The 12,647-nt window shown below is 45.8% G+C and overlaps 1 protein-coding gene across 2 annotated transcripts in view; it reads right to left on the bottom strand.

Annotated features, from left to right (window-relative positions):
- Positions 1 to 12,647, bottom strand: part of NTN4 (netrin 4) — a 114,749-nt gene that overhangs the window by 65,970 nt on the left and 36,132 nt on the right. For both annotated transcript variants that reach the window (XM_084797258.1, XM_084797259.1), the window contains exon 3: positions 4,902 to 5,180. In XM_084797258.1, coding sequence (XP_084653384.1) covers positions 4,902 to 5,180 — 279 coding nt within the window. The remainder of the gene's footprint in view (positions 1 to 4,901; positions 5,181 to 12,647) is intronic.

The following is a 12,647-nucleotide window of genomic DNA, read 5'->3' as shown; positions in this document are numbered from 1 at the left end:
GGAAATATGGATGCCACTGCTTCAGGGACTACTCCTATAGAGAAAAGGCAATGTGCTGAGAAGAGTCACACTTGTATGACCATACTTATAAGAAGGTAGCCTAAAAAAGAAAAGTGTTTCACCAGGCAGTACCCCTGGTGGCGCACCCCTGTAATCCCAGCGCTCAGGAGGCAGAGGCAGGCGGATCTCTGAGTTCAGAACAGATAGCATCCTGAAATCACAAGTTATCAACCAAGTCATTTTAAGTCATGTTCATATGATAAGCAGTGTTGACAAGCATGCACACACGGAAGGCCAATTGGTCTTCTGGCTGTGTGTCACCGAGGCCATGGGTTTTTCTTCTAATGTGTATTTTGCTCAACTAAGCAATCTAAGAGTAAGAACTCAACAAATCAAAAAACAAAAAGAGGCAACCGTTTCCAGATTTAGGATTTATAGGTGTGTGGGGTACATGCCCATTGTGTGTGCAAGCAGGTAGAGGCCATCAACATTGGGAGTCTTCCTCAGTTGCTTGTTACCTTATTTTTTGAGACAGTCTGTCTGTCTGTCTGTCTGTCTGTCTGTCTGTCTCTCTCTCTCTCTCTCTCTCTCTCTCTCTCTCTCTCTCTCTCTCTCTCTCTTGCTCTCTCTTTCTCTTTCTCTCTCTCTCTTTCTCTCTCTCTCTTTCTCTCTCTCTCTCTCTTTCCCTCTGTCCCTCCCTCCCCAACTCCCTGGAGCTCAGCTGTTCAGCTAGGCTGCCTGTCCAGCTGAGGTCCAGAGATCCACCCGTCTCTGCTCCTCCTAGTGACAGGGTTATAGAAACCTGCCGGCAACCTGGCCTTTTCCATGGACTCTATCGTGGGCCCTCCTCATGTATACTCGGCAAACACTTTTTGGCAACCTAGCCATTTCCTCAGCCCCCTTGCCCCCATTTTCAAATTTAAAACAAGTTAGACACCCCTAATCCGATATTCCAAAATCCCAAATCCAGGATGTTCTGGACATATTTAAGATAGCACGAAGTGTCAATTTCCACACTTGACTCATGTGATGGGTCATAGCCAAAACACGGGCACATTGTAATTATTGTGTAAAAATTATTCTCACACTCTGTGTTTAAGGTCTATATTAAATATATATGATTTCATGTTTGGATTTGGATTCCATTCCCAGGATAATTTTGTCATGTATCTGTGAATTTTCCCGAATCTTGAGTATTTCTGGCCTCAAGTATTTTATATAGGTGACATTCAACCTACACAACCAAGTCTTCACAATCTAGAAATAGTAGGTAAAAAAAACAATAAAATAAAATTGCACTCAAGCATATGTCCAACCATTTCAGTGTCAAGTACTTATAGGTTTTTCTGGTTTTTAAAGACAAAGCAGAGATCCTTGTGAAGCCAGATCTTGGCCACTTGCCCTGAGTTTTACTCTATTCCTGGTCTTAGATCAAAGTTTTGCTTGACCTGGCTTGGCTCAGTCAGGCACATTAAGTACAATGGGCTACCCCAATGAGGCAGAAACTCCATCTATAGGAAAGCAGGCAGAGATGCCAGAAACTAGGACTATTTTTAAATGGAATTGATTTCAACTTCAGAGTAGCCCAAGACTAGCAAGGAAATGCGGTCCGTGTTCCACAGGATCTTCTTATAGAATAGGCCTCCCAGTCTACCATCCCTTTGACACGGACAGACACCCACTCACTATATGACCTCCCTTATCCAGTTAGTCAGCTTCCTTTTGTTGTTTGGTAATTGCCTTGCTGACAGAATATTGTACAGAGTAATTTTACTTTACAGTTTCTATAAAAGGTCCACTGAGTTTGAATGAAGAAAAGCTTGTAGGTTTCTTTGAGGAAGGATGACCGAATCTTTGACTTATTTAATGGAGAAAGAAATAGCTGCCTTTTAATGTACGCACATGGATGCTCTACTCCAGCAATTTAGTCTGCTTAGTAAGAGGTATTCAGTTGTTGCTTTTTGTTTGGTTGGTTTTGGTTTTCTGAGACAGGGTTCCTCTGTGTAACCAGCCCTGGTTGTCCCGGAATTCTCTTGGTAGACCAGGCTGGCCTTAAACTCACATAGACCCACTTGCCTGCCTCTGTCTCCTGACTGCTAGGACTAAAGGCAAGTGCCACCATGCCTGGTGAGAAACTCAGCTGTTTAGAAGATTCCTTCATTCTACAAATACTCAATGGCTCCCCCTTCTGTGCCACGTGCTGAGGCCTCAAGGCTTATATCTATCCTTTTGCTCAGGATTCTATTTTCATTTTCAAGTAATCCTTTATGGCCTGCTTGACAAATCAGCTGATGGGACAAAAAGCCTGTGTACCTTTCCACAGGCAGATTTTTTCCCCCCCAGAGCTGAGGACTGAACCCAGGGCCTTGCGCTTGCTAGGCAAGCACTCTACCACTGAGCTAAATCCCCAACCCCTAATGGCAGATTTTTATGAACATCCATAAAAGCTTTCTAGTGCCTATACTGCAGTCCACAGGCAGCATGCATTCTTACCGGTATTGCTATGCATCCATATCAATGAATATGGCCTGGCACAAAAGTAAAAAAAAAATGTACTTCAACCAATATGAGATTTTTCCCCCTGTCTTATGCAGATCTCCAGTGTCAACTTTGTAGATAACAGCGTTTGACTGAGAGAGGCCAAGAAGTTGGGTGTTCCTGCTGGAGTAGATCTCTAGAGCATCTGGGTCATTTTTATTTGAATCACACGTGAACAAAATTAATGGGGAAACACAAATTATTCTACTCTTTATTGGCAGCAGTGTTTTTTCCAAGGCCTTTCACTGCCTAGGACCTAGTAGGCACTGGCTATGTGAAAGCGGCACTTCTTTTCTTCAATCTAGGAAATACTAAGTCCACTTTTAGAAGTCATTGCTTTTTTCCAGCTAATCTCTGGCCACTCCCCTAGACATCTGAGTTACCCTCCTGATGATGCCTCCCGTCCCAGCAACTCAGCTCTTTCAGCACACAGCGTTCTGCTAGGTAGCCAGCCCATGGTCCCCAACAGTCTCTCCTATAATAGGACCAGGATAAAAACTAGGGACAGGAGAACCTACCCTCTATGTGCTGTCATATAGATACCCTAAGGTTTTTTTTCTTTTTCATTTGAGACAAGGTCCCACTACATAGCCCAAGCTGACCTTGAACTTGCAGTACTCCTCCTGGCTCAGCCTCCTGAGGGCTGGCATTACAAATGTACACCACCATGCCCAAGTTACTCCGCCTTCTTAGTGCAAAGGTCTTCTATTTGGTTTCTTGTTGCTGCTGTTACTCCCTTTGCTGTGTGTGTGTGTGTGTGTGTGTGTGTGTGTGTGTGTGTGTGTGTGTGTGTGTAATTAAAGAACTGAGTACCTGAATTCAGGATACAAATAGCCAGGATAGGCGACCAACCTGGAAAACTACCTGCAGCTGTCTGGGTAAGGAGAATTCTACAACGCACAGACACTATAGGATTATATTTGGCTGTAAAGGATGAGAGTATTGACATTTGCAGGAAAACGGATGGAAACAAAGATCATGATGGTAACTGAGGCAAGCCACACCCAAACAAAGACAGCACGTGCCTCCTCTCACGTGCAGAGGCATGGTTTGGATCTACATAGGCACACACACACATACACACACATATATGTAATTGCATATGTAGGAGCAGGATAGTAGAAAGGGAACTATTTGGGGAAGAAAAAGCTCTAAGGAGAGGGTAAGTAGAGTAGATGGGACATCAGAGGGACTTCTGGGAGGGGAGCTGGTAAGAGGTGGGGAGGGATAGAATGGAGGATGGAGGCTGAGAAGCACAAAGAATGATGACATGAGCCGGGCGGTGGTGGTGCACGCCTTTAATCCCAGCACTCGGGAGGCAGAGGCAGGCGGAGCTCTGTGAGTTCAAGGCCAGCCTGGTCTAACAAAGCGAGTCCAGGACTGCCAAGGCTACAAAGAGAGACCCCATCTCAAAAAACCAAACCAAAACCAAAAAAAGAATAATGACATGCACATGTGAAAAAAAAATCAAAATGGAATCCATTACTTTGTATGCTAGCTAAAAATTAATTTCCAAAAGGTAAATTTCTTTTAAAAAAATAATAATTAAGGGGGGTATTCCTGCATAGTTCTGAAGCGCTCAATGTCTGAGACACTCTTTCTGTTTCGGGCGACAGTGATGACAAATGATACTGATTTTTGAAACTCTTCTTCCCCCCTGTGTTCTATTCACTTGCCGAGCGCCTGCTTCCAGCTCAGGCAGCACGCTGGGTCCTGAGGATATGGGTATCCTCGAAAAAAAAAAAAAAAAAAGCGCATGCCCTGTTCTCAGGAAGGTACAGTCTCAAAGGGAGACAGGCGGCGTTCCGGGGAGAAGACAAGGACATTTTTGCAGGGAAGTGGATGGCAGACATTTGCCTGTGTTCCAGGACCACGGGTGGCAGTGGTGCTACTTAAGGGAGCGCAGGATCTTCACAGAGAATAGCCATTCATCCCACCAATGGTTCTGATGGACACGCAGCAGAGCCACCAGACATGGAACCCACCAAGGGCCTTGCTTTATAATCTCAGCAAGGCTCCCTATTTACCGCCAAAGGTGACCTGTGTGTGACAATGCTATAAACATGCTCACATCAATGTCTCAGTACTGCTCACATTACACTTTAGATAGAAAGGCCATGGCACAAAAACCAAACAAGCAAACTAGTTGCATGGATATTTCCCAAGGAAGTTAGTTGACTCTAATTCCAAAGCTGAAGTTTAAAAAAAAAAAAAAGTGAACAGGACTTTATGGGGTGAGTAGGGAGTTGGAGGGGTGGACAACAAAGGAAGAAACAAAGGAACACTGTAAGGCAGACACCGACTTGGGTGCCCTAAGACCATAGTCCTCAGAGCCGAAGGTAACTTCTGGTTTGTTTACCTACCACATGGGATGCTCCTGGGGCCTTCACAGGTCTGAAGCCATCAACAGGGACACACTGATCCGCGTGGCCGTTGCAGAAGCAGCTGCCCTTGACAATGAAGTCATAGATCGCGTAGTGGGTAAAATGCTGGGGCTTTGCGTTCAAGTCGTTTCCCTGACAAGGGCAGGCCTGTCGCTTCAGCAGCTGCACACGGAGATTGGTGATCTTCAGCTGCTCCTGAACTTTGGCACTGTAAGGGTTTTCTATGTCATACGGTAGTGACAGAGCTCTGAAAATAACCTGTAAAGAGAAGAGAAACACCATGTGTGTACGGGCTGTGCGCAAGCCCTGGGTTGTTTGCATAGTGTAGTCCCAGTTTGATTTATACCTTTGCTTATCTGTGACGGATAAGATAACCAGAGACTTTTAGACCCTGGTCACAACTGGAGAAGAGCCACCTTGTTATTCTGAGGAACAGGTGTACTGCCTGTTGGGGTACAGACATGTACAGCGAGTCACCAATAGAACCTCAGCTCTTGAGATGGAGGTGGCTGTGCAGAGACGGTGAGGGAGAGCGTTCCAAACAGAAGAAAAAGCAAGCTCCCGGGTCCTGTGGCAAAGCCAAATTTGACTTATTTCAGGAAGACCAATAGGCTAGGCATAGTGGCAAATAGGATGGAGGCAGGAGGATAATGTGAGGCAAGAGTTCAAGACCAGCCAGGACCACCTAAAGAGACCTTGTGTCAAAACCAAACCAAAACCAACGGTCAGGGTGACCAGCAGAGACCAAAGGAAAAGTGGCTGGAGAGATGGAGTGACCAGAAAACAAATGGCAGACAGGCATGCAGAGAGAGAGAGAGAGAGAGAGAGAGAGAGAGAAAGGACTTGAGAGGAGGCCGTGATGGAGTCACTTGCACTGCAAGGAGCCAATGGCAGGGTGTAGCCAGATATCTGACCTGAGTCATTCCATGTTCTAATAAGATAGTGTCACTTCCCAGAGCAGAACAGATTGTACCGGTAAAGAATAAGGGCAGTGATTGTAGTGTGCTCAGCACAAGGGAGGCCCTGGGCTTGATGCGCACCACTACCGTAAACAAATATCTAAATAGTAAAAAAAAAAAAAAAAAAACACCAAAAAACCAAAAAAACCCCAACCAAACAAACAAAAGCAAAACAAAACAAAACAAAAAACCCAGGAGGATGAGTGGGGAAGCAAATGTAAAGTCAAGATCCAGGAGCTTTGCATTTCACAGTGAACTTGGACCCTTTCAAAGACTAATCAATTAGCTATTGGGCCCAGTATTGCTATTCACACAAATATTTTTGGTTATCCTTTCCCGGAACTGCCATCCATGTCTGGGGTATTTTTGAAGTGAACATCCCTACAGATGGTGAATGCACTGCCCTTGAGGGCAGACTAAGGCAGAAGTCATTTAAATCCAAGTGGAAGGAGAAAAGTGTCAGTCAAGCTGGCTGGCAGCACTCTAGGTTAGACACAGCTCATGGTTAATGAGACTGCTTCTATTGTGTAGGTTACAGACGGACTCTGAAGTTTTGGGAAGGAAGCAAGAGGGAGGAGGCTCAGACGGGCAGAATTTGGCTACTGGGAAACCTTTAGCCATGTGTGAGTCTCTACAGTATCCGGGGTTCATAGGGTGATGCTGGCAAGGGTGGCATACAAGCTCCCCATTTGCCTGTAACCCAGAAGAGCAAGGTTGGGTAGGAGAAGACAACACTGCCAACCAAGGGATGGGAGAGATTCTGAAGAAGGCTGTACCATGAAATAGTAGTTAGAAAGCCTGCTTATGACACAGGTTTTACAGAGACATGGAATACAGTCTTAGGCACTCTTGAGCATTAGATATGTTGAGATTGTGAGTATCTTCTAGGCTGTAAGGACTGAAAAGCTCTAACACCAATACTTAGAAAGCAGAAACATCTTGATAGCTAAGCAATACAAAATTAGTTATGAAATGCAGGCTTCAGAAAAACTACTACGCAGGGCAAATGTAGTCAAGTGACTTTCTAGAGAAATACATTTTCCTTAAGGAATGCTTTAGGTACACAACTTTCATTTTAGAAATGGATTTTGGGGGGCGGGGCGGGGAGGGCTGGAGAGATGACCCAGCAATTAAGAGTACTTGTTGCTTTCACTCAGGACCTGAGTTCAGTTCCCAATACCCACATGGTGACTCACAAACATCTATAAGGCCAGTTTCAGGGAATCCAGTGCCTTTTTTAGAACTCCACAAGCACCGAGCACCTGTGTGGTACATATATACACATGCATGCAAAATACTCACACACATAAAAGAAATAAATGTTGTAAAAATTAATTAAAACAAAAATGGCCAGGCCTGGTGTCACAAGCCTTTAGTCGCAGCACTCAGAGGCAGAGGCAGGTGGGTCTATGAGCTCAAGGCCAGCCTGCTCTACAGAGAAAGTTCCAGGACAGCCAGGGCAACACAGAGAAACCCTGAATCACTCCCCCTACCCCTCTCCTTCCCCCCCCCAAAAAGTAGTTTATAGCAAAATCATGAAAAGTCAGGAATCAATTGTATAGACCTTTGTCTCCATGACTACAAGGATAAAACTGCTCTTGATAAAAACACAACACGACCCGGGGCAGGATTCAGTGAACACTTTGCCTTTATACCACAGCCAGACTGATTCGCCATTATAAAAAAAAAAGAAAGAAAGAAAGAAAGAAAGAAAGCTGAGTTACATAATGCTCTTGCTTAGGCCATCCTCCCCCCTGCCCTGCCAAAGACCCATTTTCTTCAGAATAAAATACAGTCTTTCAATGGCCCTGCCTGATTTTGGTCCTTAGTACTTGTAAGGACCTTAGGATCTTGGTCCTAAGTACTTAGTGTTTATAGTACTAACAATAAACAGTACTTATAGTACTGGTACTTAGTACCTGACAGTCATCTTATAGCTGTTTATTGACCCGTAGTCTTTACCGGTAGAAAGAAAACTTCTTGGGGATAGCCCCAGTGTCACAGGAACCATCCTGGGACTTTGTTTAAATGCATTTCTTTTTGGTGGGGGGGTAAGTCCTGGAACTTTGTTTAATGCTTTTATTTTTTATTTTTTTGTAAGTGACTGTTTGTTTGTTTGTTTTGTTTGTTTGTTTGTTTGTTTGTTTTTGGTGGTTTTTGTTTTTCTTTTTGTTTCCTTTGTATAGCCTTGGCTGGCCTCGAACTCACAGCGATCTGCCTGCCTCTGTCTCCCAGAGTGCTGGAATTACAGGTGTGCGCCACCATGCTGGGCTGGTAAGTGACTTAGTCACAAAACTACCCTTCGCACCTGAACAATAGCAAGATTCTAAGCACCCTCTCTGGAGAGGGCTCCTCTGTAGACCCCTGCAGAGCAGCAACAGACCTGGGGTGGGGGAGCGAAGAACCTGGTACACAAGTGACAGAGGCTGCGGTTACTAACTAACCAGTGTATGCATTTCTAGTTACTCCTAAACTTCTCGAACCTAGACGGATTTTATCTTAAAAGCATCCTGGCCCACTATTTTATCTCACATGTAAAGTTAGTAAAAAAAAAAAAATGACACGGTGGGGAATGAAATTTTCCAACAAACAGTGCCTCACGTAATTGGGAGTCATTGCAGAAGGAATACATTTTGCTTTTAAAAGACAGAAATCGGAACCTATTTCATATTTGGAAACACTGAACAAACAAGCAAAGCTTCCCAAAGCTGGAGCCATCATGGGTTGCAAAAAAAAAAAGAGACCCGTTCTCAACATGTCACCCGGGTCACTGCCATCTCTGTTATCTCCTCAGGCAGACACAGAGAGGCACCATCCACTGCTAACCAAGCAATGCCCACTGAGGACCTGGTGCTGGCCTTCTCGGTGCCGTCTGCCCACCCTTCCTTTTCCTGGACATTGGTGGCAGCTGTCTGCACTCTGTTCCGGTCACGTGTTTACCCTTGACATTTATCCTGACTCCGTCTCCCTCCCCACCCCTCTCACACCCCGCACCAGCACAAGAGGAGGAAGATCTGTGAAGGTTTGGGGGAAACTTAAGAGGCTCTTTTACTTCCTGAGCTCAGCCCAGGGAAGGCTGAATGGTGGCTCTGTGCTGGGTGTGCATGACACCACAGTTGGCACACTGATATCAACAGGGAAGTGACATCGTGACCCTTGAGGCTGCATGCTGGGAAGGAGACAAGGGAGTGCCACAGACACAAAAGGGAAGGGGAATTTAAACCATGCAATCTTTTTTTTTTTTTCCAGAGAGGAGACATCTTAATCTGATACTCTGGGAAGAAGATCTAGCCTACATCAGGAAACACAGAGTGTGCCAATCCAGATGCTGCAAAGTCCTGGCAGGTGGCCCTTGGGCCCAACCCAGAAGACGCCTGTGTGTCACTACTGAAGAGAAGTAAGGCGCTCTGGAAGCTTTCTGTTTCCCATAAGCCTCTTCTTGTTTTGTCCCCATGAAGAGGGGTAGATTGACCCATCATTGGTCTTCTGCATCCAGTTGCTTCTGAAAGCACACTCCCAGCGGGGGCCCTTTAAGAGTCCAGAGAAAGGTTTCAGAGGCAAGATTCAGCCTTCTTCCAAACTGTTAGAGCCCGTGCCCAGTGCCTCATGATTCTTTTCCCTCCAATTAAGTATTTTTATTGTGTTTTAGTTATTGACTTTCTGCTCATTACAGAAAGATAATTCACTCAAGCTTTAGAAGACAGTTAAGTACCCTAGCTATGTTTCACCAAAGACAGCCAGGAATATGAAATCAATAATTTCTTTCCCCCTTAAAATCCGGTATATAATGCTAACAATTCTGTTCGATTTTTGAGCATTCTTCCAGGTTGAGAAATGTGCCTCTATATCAGTAGCTCTGAAAGTGTAGTCCTTGGAGAATTTCTTAGAACAGCAAATTCTTGAGCCCTATCTCAAGTCAACTAAATCAGAAACTCTACAAGCTTGGTCGAGCAATCTGGGTTTCAGTGGGCCCAACTCTGATGCAGAAGAGAGAGCGAGAAAAATTGCCATGCAGTTTAAAAAAAAAAAAAAAAGGAAAGAAATGAAAACCCTGCTTAGAATGCCATTGTATGGATGACATAATTTATTTAGTGAGGCTGCCATTGTGAGGCAAGGAAACTGTTTCCTTCTCCATGTAACCAAATACAATGAACAACATTTAAGTGAAAGGTGGACTTACATGGTATTTTCCTAACTTCCACAAGTAAATCAGTGGGGCGAAGAAAAGGCATAATTTAAAAAATATCTGTGCTTCTGAATGAATCTTGGATCCCTTCCTATCCAGGGCCTGGTCCTGCTCGCTTGATCTCTGTCTGTGCCTCTCTCCCTCCCTCTCTCTCTCTCTCTCTCTCTCTCTCTCTCTCTCTCTCTCTGTTTATGTCTCTCTGTCTCTCTCTTTCTCTCTGTCTCTGTCTCTGTCTCAGTCTCGGACTCTCTCTTTTTCTGTGTCTCTGTCTCTGTCTGTCTGCCTGCCTGCCTGCCTGCCTGCCTGCCTGCCTGCCTGCCTGCCTGTCTGTCTCTCTCTCTCTCTCTCTCTCTCTCTCTCTCTCTCTCTCTCTCTCCCTTTTGGTTTTTGGCGTTGCTTTGGAGACAGGGTCACACTATGTAGCCCTGAGGGTCCTGGAACTCACTTTGGAGACCAGGCTGGCCCCAGACTCACAGAGATCCACCTGCCTCTGCCTCCTGCTGGAATTAAAGGTGTGCACCACCACGCTGGCCTCGCCTCACTCCTCTGAGGCTAGGGTCCCTAACTTGTCACCTGTGGCTGTGCACTCTCTCGGCTCAGGTTCTGCTTCATCATATGCCCTAATATTAGGAAGTGACCCTTAAAGGTCTGTGAATGGACTAGATCTTCTTTCGTTTCTGGAACTTTCCCATACACAAGATGCAGCTGGAGTAAGCTGGGACTCACAGCGGCCTCTCTCTCCTGCTGCCAAACCTTCCCCACTATGGTGGATTTTATCCTCTTGCACTGGAAGCCAGAACAAACCCTCTGTCTCTTGTAAACAAATAACAACACATCACCCCTAAATGAGGCAGTATGCTGAGAATTAGTAAAAGCAGCATTCATTGCCTCCTCCCCTGTTTGTTTGTTTGTTTGTTTGCTGTGTGTGTGCACGAGTGCGTGCGTGCATGCATGTGTGTGTGTGTGTGTGTGTGTGTGTGTGTGTGCGTGCGTGTGTGTGTGCGTGCTCTGAGCTGGGCACAAAAGGCAGTATGAACAGACTAGGGATTAGACAATCACCAGATGCATAGCAGTGAAGGAGTTCTTCCAAAAATGAACTCCTGTCTTACGTATTACCCCACACTTCCAAGTTTTATTGCCTCTGTTTTATCATAGTCCTTTGTGAAACATGATGCTGGGGCAGGGGAGGGTGTAAAGAGGGAAGGAGGGGGAGGGGAGGGGAAGAGCGGAGGGGAAAGCCTGCCCTCCAGAAATAGTTACCACATTAAAACGTATTTTTCCAGTTGCTGACTTGGAAAACGTTTTAAGCCCGCATTGACAACACACCCTGTGGACGCCCTTGGAACTTGCTCCAGGGTGGCACTCGCTGGGGCTTCAATTGTCGGCGTCTATATGCCTGTCTGTACACATTAGACTGAGCATTCAGAGGTCTGGGGTCTTGTTGGTCAGCAGCTATGGTCCCTGCATAGTCTCTAGCACGAGGTAGCTGGACTCACCTCGTAGACCAGGCTGGCCTCGAACTCACAGAGATCCACCTGCCTCTGCCTCTGCCTCCCAAGTGTTGGGATTAAAGGTGTGCGCCACCAGTGTCTGGCTCACTTGCACTCCTTACAGCCGTTTCTTGGCATGGAGCCTGAGGCCACTGCTGTAGGACTTTACCCGTAAGTGCTCCTTTAGTTCCACCTGCCAGCATGGATCTTGTAGTTCATTACTAGAGCACTAGAGAGGATCCATCACCTCTGTGGAGGAGCAGAAGTTGCCCTATACTGTCTTAGTCACTGTTCTACAGCTGGGAAGAGACACCATGACCAATGCAACTTACAAAAGAAAGCATTGACCGGGAGCTTTCTTACAGTTCCAGAGGGTGAATCCACGACCATCATGGTGGGGGAGCACGGCAGCAGGCAGGCAGGCATAGCACAGGAGCAGTAGCTAAGAGCTGCCTCCTGATCCACAGGCAGGAGGTACGGCAGAGACTGTGCCTGGCCTGGCTTTTGAAACCTCAAAGCCTACCCTGCTAGTGACCCTCCTCCAACAAGACCACACCCCCTGCCCCTGGGAACAGTTCAACAACTGCGAACTAACTGTTCAAATACATGAATGAATCTCTGGGGCTGTTTTCATTCAAATCCCCATGTATACGTACAAGTGCATGGGGGCTTACGTAAGAAAAAAACTTAAAAGTAAGCCTCAAGAGGATTTGGCTTGTGTCAAGTAGCTTGACTGCAGCCCAGGAGAAAGCTCTGAGCCAGCAAACTATTCAGTACCCAACACAGTAAAACTCACACAGTCTTGCAGCCGCCCATCAGGCCCTTGCAACCAAACCAAAATTCAGGGGGGGAAATGAATCAGTAGAAATGTGGGAAAGATGATAAAACAGGCAATGTCTCTTGTTGAGAGCGTTGATCCCTAAGATGAAGGACGTCCTGGCTACTTTTAGTAGACAACACAGAAGTTAAGGCCAGTGGTTATGATCCAAGAAAGAAAGATAGGGAGGAAAGATCCAGAAAAAGAGGCAAAGTGCTAGTGAGTTGTGAGGAAACTTTAAGCAGAGGGGAAGAAGAGGGATGATGCTGGCAG

The sequence above is a fragment of the Acomys minous genome (assembly GCF_964271855.1).
Source record: "Acomys minous genome assembly, chromosome: 9".
Lineage (NCBI taxonomy): Eukaryota > Metazoa > Chordata > Mammalia > Rodentia > Muridae > Acomys > Acomys minous.
Note: the sequence above shows the minus strand (reverse complement) of the source record. Positions and strands in the feature narration are given on the sequence as shown.